We start from the raw sequence: 15,087 nt of genomic DNA, 5'->3' as shown, positions 1-15,087 counted from the left end.
GGCCTTAGCTCGTTTTATAAAATTTAGTTATCACACTACTAATAAATAGTAACATGGTAGCCAAATTCAAGGCCTCTTACACACATCTGTGTTACGGCGTAAGTTACGTGCCCAACATATGATCTCTATAGCGTAAGTTAGATTTCCATGTAGTCACATCGTAGGTAGATCCACGGGACAGTTCAGATAATAGACCTAATATTTTACATATTTCTGTAATTATATATACTGTCACTACCAGTTTAAATGCGACATAGGATATTAGTGGTTGACATAAATCAGTAGAAATTTTCATGTCAAGTGATTAAAATATATTCCTTAGACGAGCGTGCGTCACAATTTCCGCCTCCTAATAGATGAGCGATTGTTATAGTGGTAAGATCACGACTCAATATTCAGTATCAATGTAGGATTCATATACATTAAATTGATGATAATAAATGCTGGGTATCTCTCTTCTTTAGGACACAAAGCACCAAATGAAAATGAACTGAATAAACTTTAGATCATTGCATCAGGTTCACGAATCATGTAAATAGATATGAGTTCGCCAAGTGAACAACGATAAGAAACAATGTTTTTGTTTCTTTGTTTTGAAATAATTTTGATCTGAGTCGATGTCGTTCCTGGTTGCGTCTCATATTTGTTAAGATCAGAATTGCCAGAATAGCTTCAATAAAATATTCGACAGGATTCTCCTTTCGAATTCCACGTATTACTTATCTAACTAGAGCCTTAAGCTCTTATTCTAACATTCGATAAATTCCAATAGCTTTGAAATCTGTGTAGCGCATCTACAATGGCCACATATGCTTAAATCTCTGCGAAATATATATATACATATATATATACCTAACGCCTGTTCGTACAAGCTTAGAAAAATAATGGTACACGTAAAATCCCAGCTGTCGAGTGGGAAGTTACTAAAAAAAAACTCAAGTCCACACGTTCTATAGAGTTCATAACACTTTGGTTCTATAAATCTTAGAACTCGCGTAATTTTAGCGAAAGTGGACTGGTCGCATTATAGCCGTGAAACAAACAGTTGAAAGAAATTGCAGTTATTTTGCACTATCTAGCTCTTCAATAAAACGTATAACAAACAAACATTTTAAAGCACAACTATTCTAGAACGTTAATACGGCCAATTATTGTACTTCGGTACAACGGCGTTGCTAGCAGCAGCATCATGTGCTTTCAGATGACGTCTGTTCAGATTACGCTTCTACAAAATATTTTTCCTAGTTCCATATCTGAAAGCCTACGTATAGATTCCGCTTAGCCAATATTTAAATTTAATTGACGTTTGATAGGATGGAAAACAACATGCACCCTGGTCCTAGCACCCCTATTTCCAGAGATTGGATCGGTTAAAAATTTAGCACAAACTTATGTGCCTTCTTAAAAATTGTAAGGTGTTTATATTCCAAGAATATTTTTTTGTAGGAAAACTATGACAAGGTGTCTATATCCTTTAAATTTACATGGTCCCAGCATGTCCGACTGTTCTCAACCTGTATTTCAAAAAATACAGAGATTGTACGTTGACACATAACCGAAGCAGCATGAGCGGTACAAAAATGGGCGTGAAAATAGAGAAAGCGATCAAAATTCGAAATTAAATATAGTCTAAACTCGTCTATGGACCCCTTACGAAATACTCAGCCAAAACGTCTGTCTTAAGTTTAATGGCCATTACTAATGCAACATATTGATATGGGTCGCAATGTGCAATTGAGGTTCGTCGTAGGCGTTGCAGTACAACGCGCAGTGCTAATATGCCCGCCACTTGCATAGACACGAACAAGGCTTATTAGATAGTACAATATAGACGGGTAAGACGGCGTCTTGTGTTATTTTAACTTCTATTCTAAACGAGCCGTGTAAGCTGACAGCCACTAGAACTCGTTTGGTACAATATAAATAAAGTGTATAAGTCTCCACCCGTAAAACTAATGTGTGTATTTTGTTATCAGAACAAGAGCAGTGTTATCAAAAGTACTTTTTCAAACTGTAGGACACGTATGATAAAGGTTAAGTTTTACTATGTTTAATGCAAACAACGCATTCGACTGCGGTCTTTACTGGTTAGAAGTACGTTTCCTTAGTTTCTGATTATTTCAAATGCATACAAATCGCTTAATATATTGTACATGTTAAAAAAAAAAAAAACCTTTGTCTACTTCTAACTAAGTGTAGTCTATTGGAAATTCCATCCATAGTTCTTTTAGTCGATGGTCAGCAAGCTTCTCTTCAACAGCTATGATAGAATATACACACAGAAGCCACACATGTATATTAAAGCGAGTCTTAGATCCCGCACCGGAAAACACTCTTACTCGATTTACCTCAGTATATTTTCACTCTCATCCGACATAGGCACGTCAGTTTCTATATAAAAACAAACAAGTACCGCCTTTTTTTTTTTTTATGAAGGATCGATCTGTTTCGTGGGAAAAAAGCTACGGAGAGCACGAATAATGATGATGACCACATAGCCGCTGATTATAATCACGATGTTGCTGATGATGATTAAATTGTGCCCCCTCCCTTCGGTTTTCTAACTTGCAAGCAATGAGACGAGGCTTTGGAATTGAACTTGACAAATTTTTTCTAGGCAACATGTCTACCGAGAGTGGGGCGTACATCGAGGCTGCTGGTCGATAATTCAATTTCTACGAGTCATAATAATGTTTAGCATAATTTGTTGTTATAGATCATATTTATTAGCAGATCTCTCACATCGATCGGAGCTAAGCGCGTTAAATAGTATCGCGCATTCGAAAAAGAGCCCCAGAAGCTGCGCGCCCGCAGACTTGCTTGCTGGTCCGATTGCTATGATTGTCGCTGCTGTGGAGAAGACGCACCTACTCCACAGCACTAGAAGAGTGTAGAAAGATGGACAAAGCCAGTAGAGTGCAAGCTAGCTATCCATATGAGCGAGCACAAGTCTATGGCCGCTGCTGCTACGATTAACGCTTCTGGTTCCTGGCCGTTGCCTGCTACCCGAGTGCCACCCGCGCGTTAGCCTGTCTGCATGCCTGCGACATCTGCTGTGCGAGCTTATTAGTTGCTTATACTACCGCTGGCAATGGTGGCTAGGCAATCACTCCTCATTATTCCGTTCATTCTAGATACGATGAGCGGGAACCGGAGAGCAAGCCGCCGCTCGACACGTTTGCCAAATCCCAGACATGGCAATCGCCCGCCACTAACCGAATGACACGAAATGAGCGGACAGTGGCGCTCGCTGCAGACATTTCAGCTTCGTATCAGCAAAACCCGCATCGTTTTCCCCTCAAAAACTCAATATAGCGTCTATAGTGAAGTTAGGTTTGTTCTGTGGTGAAAACCGTTTCCATGTCGACGCTGTGAAAAATGTTAATATCCTCTCTCGATAAACTCACCGCCCGCTCAGATGTTTGTGTCCCATAGCTGTGGCTGTAAGCCTAAGTGTTCGTTAGGCTTAGAGTGTGCGCCGAGTGCCCTGGTAGTGGAGTTGTGCCAGCCGTCTCCGTGACTGCAAAAGGTGAGTGTTTTTACGTGTGGGCGTCGCGTGGGCGGCCAGATTCGGCCTAACAGTCGGACGCCCCCGTGACGGGGGCGGCTGCTGGGCCTCGAGTCCGCTCGTCTGCTCGTAGGTCGCCGTCTGCTCGAACCCCGATGCTTTTGCTGGAGGGGCTACTGCTAGTGCTGCGTAGAGCAGCCGCTGGGCTGATGTCTGCTTCGGCGGTTGGTCTGCCTGCCGCCTGCCTGTGTCTGTCCGCTTTGCTTCCAGCAGCAGTAGTAACAGCGGCCGCCCGCAGCAGCGACACTTCTACTCATAGTCGTCGCTCATTGTTGAACCACTAACTTGTAGTAACAGCAGTAGTCATCTGCATCCGTAACAGAGCGCTTTTGTATTACACTTCTATCACCGACAACAACAACACACCCATGACCACCGCTACTTGACTCGAATCGATTGTGTGTTTGCTGCTGTTTTTCTGCCTACCTTCACCCCCCGACTACTCACTCGTTCGCCCGCCCGTCCGCCCGCCCTCCCTAGCAGCCACTCCGCATCCACCAGCCCGTGGCAGCCGCCGTTAGTCCGTTCCTTGGTGGAAATGCTGCTGGTGGCCAGTCGATGGTCGTCGTCATCATTCGAGGACGATGTCTGCTTACTGGGCGACATCAACCCGTATGACTCGTTACCATTTTCGCTAGCAATGCTACTATTCCCTCTGCTACCGCTAACCGTTGTTGTACTCTTTATGCAGTTACCCATTGTCTGCTGGGCTGCTACAACGATTAGAACGGAACTCGACTTCAGCTACCAACTCCCAATTGACAATCACTTCAACGCGAGTAGAGAGCACACAACTGCCAACCTTCTCCTTTTCCGCAATTGCCGTTGCCTGTCGGACTCGCATAACTGGGCATTTGAAGTTGGTCAGATGGTAATTGCTCGCTTTCTAGCCATCGCTGACGTTTGTAGCAGCTACTAGTAAATCGCTCTGTAGCTTCATTCAGACTCTAACTTAGTCCGTGCTTGATTGCACCCTTCTATTGGTTATGTCCAATAACTTGCTGTCGGTGTCCAGCATCACTGTTTCTACCGTGTTTCAACCTACTGACTAATATCCATTGAGTCCAGAAAAAAAATTCTCATATCTGTCCTGTAGAGTCAGCTGTGGCCAACTCCATTTGTATATATATGGGTGCTTGATGAGCGTTGTTAACAGCGTAGCGTTATCAGAGGAAAATGAATGGCAGCCGCAAAATGCGTGGATACACCATCGTTGCAACAACGTCGGTTGTCTACGTCGCTGCGTTACAATAAGCAATGCCTGCACAATAACAATATTAACGGTACAAAAACGTTGATCTTTATTTATCAGCAGCAGCAATAGATTATGCCATCGTCACCGTCATTCATTAGTAATAATAATAAAAAGAAAAAACAGTCGGAAAGAGCAGAATAACAGAACGAAAGTGGTAATGGCTTTCGAACGTGTAGACAAATAGACCGGCGGTTGTCAGCAATACATACACACGTATATATACGTATGCAGAAATACGTCGATAGACAAACAGATCAAGAGATTGATGCAGGTATACACACTGCTACATTTATTAAAGCTATCTGAATTATCGTGCAATGGAGGCGGCAGCTAATGGCAGGTGGACGCTTATTGCAGCAGAGCACCTGTGTCTTCGTATATCATTTTGTACTAGAGCATTACGCTGCAGCGCCTCTTTTTGACCTCTTTCTATTGCCCCAGCACAAGGCAGAACTTAAACTAGGAGTGCTCTATAAGGCTCAACAGTGTGGCCTGTGTTTTACCGAGAGCGCGTATGGCCATCTTGCTTTGCTATTGTCCGTATGTCCATTGTCTCATTTATAAAGCAGTTGTTCGGCTACTCGGTCCGGACGCAACGCTATTGTCCGTCCCTCAATTCCTCGCGCTTGACCGCCAAGATGAGGCTGTTTCATATGTAGATTCACATATACTCACTTATAGAAGGCCGGGCGAGAGAAGGCCTCGGTAAATCTACACTTCTGGATGAACTGATCGTCCGCTGCCCTTTGCCTTTCTTTCGTTCTCGTAATAAAGGCATATAGTGAATGATAATTTGTCTTAATAAAGGCAATATTCTATTAACGCAGCAGGTAGAAATTGCGATTAGCGAGTGTAGACGTTTCGCTGTGTATCGTTGCAAGTACACTTGATACGATCAAAAGCTAACTATACTGCTGTATTGAACTCATTGATTTTTCTAGTATTTGAGTGCACAGTGAGAGCCTATTACTGATGAATTCCTCGTTGTAGTAGATTATTTTTTGCATTTGTGCGATGCCCCGAAGTCCGTCGTAGCGGGCCGATTTGCCTTTTTACGTACTGGATGTTGAACATATGGCATTTCCAAAGGTTTAAGCACCATGAAAAGCAAATATCTGCCAACATTATCTACATGCGTAGACTCTTTTAGAGCGGGATTTCCCCTACATCGATACCGCCGCCAGGGATTTGATGGATTTGTTTGAAATAACATATCTACACAAGAAGCAAGCCGTCCGGTTAGATTTCGACCTATAGGCGCTATATAATCAAAAATTTACTTCAACGCACAATGCGACGTATTATGACTGCCGCGTTATCCACTGCTCATGTGATCCAAACCACATCCTGTCTTCTATACCGCACGAAGCAAGAGTCGAACAGCCATCGTATAGTCATTCGCATTTGGGCGTGTGGCATGTTTTCGGTTTATTTCTTAGTGAGGCTTTGCGTGTGGCTGAGATACATGTTGATTGCGTCATCTGCATTTCAGTTACTCGTTCAGTTACGTTAGTGTTTTTTGCTAGATAACTGATAGCAGAGAGCAAATCACTTTCACTTGTTCCAGCAATCCCGAATAGTTCTTGATAGTCCGGACAGCCGATATATATAAAGCGAATAGCAATAGTCATAATAATAACAAATTGCTTCAAATTTCTGCGGATTTCTATAGGTACATGGGATCATAATATAATACCTGTGGTACGACCCGGTAAGCTCTAATTCCCTTTGATAATGGACAAGGATATTGCCAATCTGCCTTCTAGCAAAGGAAAAGTGCTCTTATGTTTTTCAAGTTGCCATTCGTACTTTTTGGATGTGAATTATTAATGACAAATCACCTGGTGCTTCTCATGACAACCGGATGGTGATATCGATGGTATTGAATATCGATTCCTGGCTTTGCTCTTTTGCAAACAACTACTCTTTGAAGTGCTAACTGTTGAAGGTCAAAGTACAATGCATCAGCATGGCAATCGCTTTGTTTGGATATTATAATGGCACGCAGTGCTCGCCTCAGTAATCCAATAGACTCGACATTAATTAGGACAGTACATTATTTGTATTTCACACCATAAAAATATGGCTATAATAAATTATCAAATACCATTATTGTTATCCTCATGCGATGTTATCGAAAATATGTTGCAAATGGCATTTTCGACTATCTACGGAACTCCCACTGTGATATACTATAGCAGTTTTTCCCCTGAACAAAACTGCTCGATGAATATTGCCTTTACGACGACACACGTCTCGTATATACACAAGGATATTATATAGTCTGATCATTTTGGCCTTAGTATCTATGTATCACATTTAGGGTGATTTTTGTATTTTGCCTAGAAATAGGTAAACCTCTTTTCGATATACCGCAGCTGAAACATCTTTTATTGCTATTATTATTGTTAATAATAGTCGTTATTTACTGGTGTGTGTGCGTGTGTGTGTGTTTACACAGTGCAGCGGGGCTGTCATTTGAAGCTCGCGTTGGAGCGAGTGGTGCTGGTGGTAAGCCAATACGGGGAATGATGGTTGTTCCGCAAAGATTTAAAGTGGTCCTGCTTCCTACGGGTGGCTTACTAGAGCGCGGAATACCGTCTGGATGAATACAAGACTTATACAAAAATATGAAATCGTCTCTCGATATTATCGAAGTCCTGTCCAGCATATTGCTCCCGTGTACATCTCCCAGTTTATCTACCGAGTCCAACCATAACGCCGGCTATTCTGAGATGATGCGCGACATAACTGATTCATATCGATACAATCAGTGACAGCAAAATAATGATGATAGCCATTACCATTATAACTCTGTTAAGGTAAATTTAGTTATCTGTAGATAGCATAGTATTTTTTTTTTGGTTAGCTCTAATTTATCTTACTGTGTTCTACTAATTAAGCTTGATAAATAAACATTTACTTTTTTACGTACGGAAATTGAATGTTATGTAAGAAAACACGCTTTTAGAGACGGCATAGCGGTAACGCGACCATTTACCTTTTCGACGGGTGATGTTCGAACGTGTACGCGTTGCCAAAGATCAGCTATGATGAATAGTTGATTTTTGGCAGCGAGGAGACTAGTTCCATCGTTGTTTTTAGCATTTTTTTTTTGACCTTTTAAGCCTTAAAACAAAAATATAGAAAGCGGATGATTGAATATGTTCTACTAATTACATAGAAAAAATGGGATATTCTTGCAGTTCTTGGTCATACAGTTAATATGTGGTGGTTTTGCCGCCAGAGTTACATCTTAGCGGTTAAAGCGCATACACGTCTGCCTCTTTGCCGTCGCTGTATGAAATAGGTTACTCTGGGACACCAACGGTAATTTAAACGGCCGTCATTGTTCCATGTATTATCTATATATATATATAAAAGATGGTATTCTACAGTAACAAATACGTACACAGGCTTCCACCTCTGTCCTTCATTTGCTAAGAACTATTTGATGCTAAAATCAGTGAGCATGTATGTTTGTGTGTTTGTGTGTGTGTGTATACCGCAAAGTTCTCTTCCATTAGAAACAGCATTTGATTTGCCTGATTTCAATCATGTGGTGCTATGGTACAGCGAAGCAGGTTACGGTTGCCTGTCACGAGTCTTTATAAATACTAATAAATACACTAAAATACAATTTGACATAGTGTTTTAGTCTAGAAATTTGGAGACCGTTAAACGAGCCCTAAGTATATGTACTCGAAGATATCAACAAATCTTAATATTGTATTTTGCCTTCTTTATTGCAGAGATCTAGGGTAGTCGCGCTAAAATTCGACGTCAGAGCGCAGGTGACGGCATAGTTAGTCCGATATAAGACGTAGAGACGAGAAGTTTTGCTGTTTCGTCCTCAGTTCTGTGTATTACAGTATTGAAACTAAACGACTCGTGAAGAAGAAGTATTGTGGTAGGGCGCACTTCGTTGTCGTCGGCGGCAGCAGCAGCGCAGGGGCTCATTGGCTGGCGGGCAATGAGCTGCAGTGCCGGGGCTGCGGCGACGACGACGACGAGGACAGCAACAAACGTATCGCCAGTAAGTGGTGGTGATCAGGTAACGGTGACCGGAATGGAGACACAACAGGAAGAGGCCGACCAAGGATCATCTTCCAGAGGACGAGGAGCGTCGTCCAAAGAAAAAAAGTCTATGTTGTCTATGCTAGCTGAAGTAGCCTCAGCTACATTGACCACTCCAGATGCTAAAAATCAGGTGATTACTACTAGATTAATAACATACTAACAGCTATAAAAAGCTGCCCGGGACAGTGAGACTTGTAATAAATAAATCAAATAATAAAATAGACGAGCTTTTGCATTGGTTCTGTTTGCTAGAGAACGCAAATTCGTATAGTTCTTATAGCCTAAATAACCGGCCACATTAAGTCTGTCTTACATGTAAGTGTTACTTGATATTCGTTGTTATGCTTTTTCTCATGATTTCGCTCATTGCAGGTGCCTACGGGTCAGCTCTCTGTCGACCAACTGAAATCCCTCAATTCGACGCAGCTTTTGGAGCTGTTCGCCGTGAAATTAGTTGATGAGGCAAAAAAAAAATACTCCTTTTCCTGTAAAATGCAGTTGTGTAATGTTACCTTCACTAGTCATGGTAAGCGTACCTCTCTACCACTGGTGTATAGAGACGCTTCATCAGTTTCCTATCTGTGAAGCCAGCAACAAAAACTCTAGCCATCTATCCAGCTTGTTATTTGTTTAACCATGCGATAGTAATCACTACTAGTAATGCGAGCTCGATTATCTTATTAGATCACAACAGACGGCAATGATTATAGCTTTGTTGTTATAGTGTGGTCGAAAAAAAAAAACAGTATTTGGTTTATCGTTTTGCAATTTTTATTGCTCTGCAGGAACTGAAGTTCGAGCTCGTCAACAGATGTGTGCACACTTGACCGAACATCTAGAGGAAATCAAGAAAAATGTAGGTGAAGAGGCAGATCACTGTATTGTAGAAACTATTGAAATGGAACATGAAGTTCAGCATCAGGAAAACCAGGAAGCTCACATGGTTGAGCAGATGGAAGTTGTGGAAGAGATTGTCGAGACCGGAGAAGATAGCGTACAGGTTATCCACGAGGGAAATGGCGAGCAAATTCTCGACGCGGTTTATGAAGTCGAGGAACAAACGCCCACAAACGAGTGTCACGAAAGTCATGAGCAACAACAGATGCTGGAGGAAGCAACCTATGAAATAACAGTTAATAGGAAACGGCGCCATAGTGCGTCTTCGGCCACTATGAGGTACTCTTCTAGCGTATCTTTTTTGGGCCCATTTTAATTTTTAGAGAAGACTTATACGATTATTGATAAACTGTTAATGAATTATTTTTTATTCACGCAGTCTTTCATGACAATAGCTGCATAAACCTAACATTTTTTAATAAAAGCTTTCACAAGCAGAAGAAAATAGGCCATTCATGGATTATCGCATTACAATATAGTTTGTGAAAATTATCTATTATAAAGCATGGAAACACAAGCTACCTTTCAAAAAACGCCTGGTTTTTCCTGAACGGACTGTATTTGCTTTCACAGAGATATGCAGTTTGGGAATTCGTATTAGGTCATTAACCTTCATTAAAATATGTAACTTTTTTTTTGTTGAATCATAATGCAGCGCCTCGGAACAAGAGGATTTCGAACCTGAAATAGTGAGTCTTGATGACGGGGAGGTGTTCTTTAAGCCTCGTCGAACGATGGATCCGTGCGAACAGGGAGCTCAAGACTGGAGTCAACTGGAGCAAATGCTCGATCACACATATACCCACCCGTGCGGACCACCGGAACAACCCAGACAGAAGCAGCCAACTCTGCGGGTTCATTTGGATGACAGTGGAGACAATAGCCTTAGTAGGTTCTTTGGCAACTAAGCGAAAGTCTGCTCTGAGAGTGAAGTTCTGAAGCAGTGCTGAATATTACCTGAAAGCATCTATTTTGTCCGTGATAAAAAAAAAACTTGGCAAAAAATCGAATGCACCTAGTGAAGGCTGAGTTTTTGTGGGCAACTGCTAAGGCTGGCTGCCGGTCTCTCGGTTCCGTCTTAGATTTCTAATGACGTGTTTCGTACTTTATAAAGGTGTCGTGCATTTTTCAGGCTGCTCCATACTTCGTAGTCGAATAAACGAAACATTGAAAAATAGTAATTATAATACGTCGGACATAGCTCTTTAGGATTCTGCTTTACTTTCGAACAACTAGTGCTAATGGCTTAACGAATGAGCGTAACTGGGCGTGTTGCAGTCTTTTCGTGTATCAGCAGACGTCCATGGCGTTTGCAGGAACTGGTTAACCTAGTGAATTGGTTAACCTAGTGAATCGGACATGCATATAGATACTGAATATTAAAAATATTGACGTCACACAAATCACCGCTTTTTTGCGCTATAGTATACCAGTGTTACGAATAGACAAATAAGCTAAGAGACACGGTGATAGTATGGCGCATTTCATATGTTTTAAGTCAAAGAGCTATTTTTAAATATGCCACTCGATGACAGCGGCTATTTGCATCAATGCGTTGAATGAGAACAACGAAGGTTTATCTGCCCCATCAGGAAATAAGAAAGCTTTGCTCGAAGCGAATGGAGTGAACGATCAACGCACAAAATTCTGTCTTTACTGGAGGGTTTCAAGGCATATGAGATGCGATATAACATGCAGACGCTAGTTTACTCGTGTTATAAAAGGCTAATTGTTGTTGCATTTGTAAGCGATTTCGTATATTCTAAACGAGCTTTGTAGGACGAAAGCACAAAATACCTACGGGTTAACAATATGTAGCATATAAGCGACTCAAGGAAGAACTATTCTAAACGTATTCACAATAGTTGAGCTACGCACTTCGTGTCTAATAACAATCTATCTCCCTATTTGAACAGGTCAAGAAATATCTAGAAAACAAATTCGACTGACAATTCCAACGGCTCTTTGGCCTTCGGTGTATACCCCGCTACTGCCAAACATTTCGCAGATTCAAGAGGTTGCTGTTGAACCCGTGCGAACTCCAACTCCGCCACCTGCAACATCGCCGTCAGCTCCGACTTCAGCTCCGGCACAGACGAGGATTATACAGCCGCCCGTACGAACACAATACATTATTCAAGGAAACACTGTCACTCACCAAATGCCTCAACAGCACCACTTACAACAGAAAGCCCAACAGCAGCAGCACCAACAGCAACAACAACAACAACAGCAACAGCAACAGCAACAACAACAACAGCCGCAGCAACAACAACAACAACAACAGCAGCAGCAGCAGCAGCAGCAGCAGCTACAGCAGATTCAAATTCATCATCAACCACAACATATCCAACACCAACAACTCCAGCAGCAGCCACAACAACTGCAGCAGCAGCAGCAGCAACATCATCATCATCATCATCATGTACATGTACAGCAGCCTCAGATAGTTCACGTACCGCAGAGGACTTCGCACGTTGAAACAATATCGACTCCGACAAGCACGTCGATACGACCCATTCGAGTGCAACAGCTTGTAACTAGTACTCCCACGCCATTAACGACGACAACTACGACGCCAATCACAAGCTCTCACATACAAGTGAGTCCGCAGGTGACGACGGCGCAGGTGTCGACCGTCAACAAGCCGGCAGCCAGGAACCGCGTCATGTTTGAAGGTGGGTTACTCGAAAATTATACGTCTGATACTGTTTTTAGCTAACTGGCAAGACTAATTTACACCCGTTTTCGTCACCCGTACAATCATAGCTCAACAATATTTTTGAATTTGACAACACTGAGTCCGCACATTTCTATTCAGTTGCTGGTTGAAGCCTGATGAAAAAACCTTAATTAGCACAGGGAGGCATGTACCTCACCAGAAAAATTCACGTGAAACTTCGATTGACTCATTATACGGTTTTGGTGTTATTTTTTACATAAGATGAAAATGGTATTCTTTATGAATACGAGGAAGGCGTGCTGGAAGAAGGAGCAGATCTGCGCACGATATCCGAACCTGCAGGAGATATAACAATTCCTCATCCTGGAACGATGCACATTGTTGTCGATCCAGAAACAGGCCAGGAGTACGCTGTCGAATACCAAACAGATTCTGAAGCATTGGCTACGTCAGGCCATTACGAGGAAACACCCGGGACCAGTGGCAAACAATATGATATTCAGGTTGGTAGGGTATGTGAAATGGGCTCGGTACCGCGATCCGGTCTCGAGTGATTGTTGTCTTGGGTGAACATTTTATTAAAAGCAAATCCAAAACATTCTACAGCTCGAGCTTTGCAATACATCGCTATGAACCATATTGGGGTATGTATATAATATGGCAGGTGTTCTACAGCGGCATATGCGTGGCTCTGGCATCGTCAAAGACGCTAAAAGCAGCCGTCATCATCAGAGGTAAGTCCAACGACACGACGGGTAGGTCAAATGGAAACCGTTTCAATAGCAACGCTTACTTGTTACAGATGGTTGAAGATATAAGCGGGGTTCATGAAGGAGGAGTGGTTGTTTACGAAGAGAGTGGGGAAGTCATTGATTGTAATGAAGGTGGCGAAGCCGCTGTCGTCGAATGGGCTGAAGAGGAAGTGGCTGAACAAGAAGTGTCGACGAATTTTTCACCGTTCGACGGGAAGATCGTTTACCATGCAGCACCCGCCGCCGAAGCTAGTCCCAAAGTCGTCCGGGCCAAAAGTAAGAACATGTCTGTTACCTCTATTGCGTTAAAAGGTTTTCGGAAACAGTCCCTGTTGTTGCTTTTGAAGTATTGCTTATTTTTAGAACTATTACATCATCAAGGCTACTGCCAGATATATTTAGCAATCCTTGTTCTAAGCTAAATTCCATTATTTTTTGCGGTAGGTTCGGGTGGACGGTCTGGTCGCAACCTCCGGCTGACGATTAATCAAATTCATGACGAGCAAATGCAAGCAGTGAGTGCTTTAGTGGACTCTGAAACTGCACAAAATACCAAGATGCACAATGGGAGAGTGATTCCAGGCTGGGAGCGTCAGATGGCGCTTAGCTGCCTCAAAGCGCTCAGCGAAAGGACCGAACCGGATTTCGTGTTGCAGTGCAAGATTTGCAACAACAACAAGACATTTACCGCAGCTGCAACCCTGATCTCGCATTATCGGAGTCACGCCGGCATTAAGCCATTCACGTGCAGCACGTGTAATGCCACATTCACCCGACAACATTCGCTTAAGTATCACATGCTGATCCACAACAACGCCTCTCGGTTCACGTGTCAGGAATGCAATCGACAGTTCCGGCATCCATCTCACTTCAAAGAGCACCTCCGCAGACACACGGGTGAAACACCTTTCGAATGCGTGGACTGCGAGCAACGTTTTAAAACTCGCAATACATACAAGAGGCACCTGAAAACGCGTCATAACAAGCTCCTAAGTAAGGAGGGTATTGCGGAATTGGCGTTGGAGTATGCAGACGGCGAGGAAGTTAGCGAGATGGTCGTGATTGAGGAAGGTTACGAAGAAGAAATAGCTTAGGGGTATGAGAAGTTGTACCTACTACGTGTGGTTTTCGAATGAGTGTACGCATATAGACAGTTTGATGGACTAGGTAGTACGATACATGGTGCATTATATTATGGGCAGACGCTTTGGATTGATTATCGAAGCAGAACTTGGCAAGTGTCAATTACTTGTTGCAACGGTAGAAGAATGGGGCTAATTGAACTCATTGATCAACAGATTTTTTGTCTATGATAATTACAATAATTAGCAAAAAAGCCCTACGGGAATGTCTGTAATGAAATAAGCTTGCGGGTGAAAATAGTATGTTGAAAGAGACATTGGGGCTCCTTCATAAAATGTAGTTGGGTAAATGGCTTTATTATTATTATTGTAGGTAGCTGTAGCAATAACAATATTATTACCACTGCTTTTTTTCTGAAATGCTGAAAGACAACCCGTAAAAGAAAGTAAAGTGGCTGATTAATCAATGGAATTGTGTGAGTTGGTTAGATCAGGTGATAAATGTGCATAGGGGAGCTGGGGTTTTCTGTGCAGAGGAAGCTGTATACACGCCGTTCCGTAATGTTAACTGGCTAGCCGCCACTATATTGTAAATAAACATTTTGCTCATTAAACATTCTAGAAATGGCATCTACGTGTGTTTATTGAGAGTAGAAATTGCTTTGATAGAGCACACGAAGTATGAGATGGGTGGAAAGACGAGATTATCGATACATGGCGTACCTAAAAGTTATGCCACTACGTGCTCATGGTACTTTTGTATGGATGAA

At 42.4% G+C, this 15,087-nt stretch overlaps 1 protein-coding gene across 1 annotated transcript; it reads left to right on the top strand.

The window, feature by feature from the left end:
* The first annotated feature begins 2,213 nt into the window (after nucleotides 1-2,213).
* Nucleotides 2,214-14,947, top strand: LOC111269161 (uncharacterized). The gene is made up of 9 exons (XM_022848570.2): nucleotides 2,214-3,529; nucleotides 8,576-9,033; nucleotides 9,276-9,429; nucleotides 9,689-10,079; nucleotides 10,456-10,688; nucleotides 11,717-12,478; nucleotides 12,745-12,986; nucleotides 13,286-13,511; nucleotides 13,680-14,947. The coding sequence occupies exons 2-9, from the start codon at nucleotides 8,797-8,799 to the stop codon at nucleotides 14,327-14,329; spliced, it is 2,895 nt and encodes a 964-aa protein (XP_022704305.1). The 5' UTR covers nucleotides 2,214-3,529; nucleotides 8,576-8,796; the 3' UTR covers nucleotides 14,330-14,947.
* Nucleotides 14,948-15,087: the final 140 nt, after the last annotated feature.

The sequence above is a fragment of the Varroa jacobsoni genome, unplaced genomic scaffold (assembly GCF_002532875.2).
Source record: "Varroa jacobsoni isolate VJ856 unplaced genomic scaffold, vjacob_1.0 scaffold_1358, whole genome shotgun sequence".
In the NCBI taxonomy this organism is placed as follows: Eukaryota; Metazoa; Arthropoda; class Arachnida; order Mesostigmata; family Varroidae; genus Varroa; species Varroa jacobsoni.
This window is presented reverse-complemented; position numbering and strand designations above follow the sequence as displayed.

Excerpts from the sequence above, each read along its gene's own strand:
- LOC111269161 (XM_022848570.2), top strand. The coding sequence starts at position 8,797 with ATGAGCTGCAGTGCCGGGGCTGCGGCGACGACGACGACGAGGACAGCA. Across the intron at positions 10,689-11,716 it reads CAGTGGAGACAATAGCCTTA|GTCAAGAAATATCTAGAAAA; the intron begins GTAGGTTCTTTG and ends CTATTTGAACAG. Across the intron at positions 12,987-13,285 it reads GCAAACAATATGATATTCAG|ATGGTTGAAGATATAAGCGG; the intron begins GTTGGTAGGGTA and ends TACTTGTTACAG.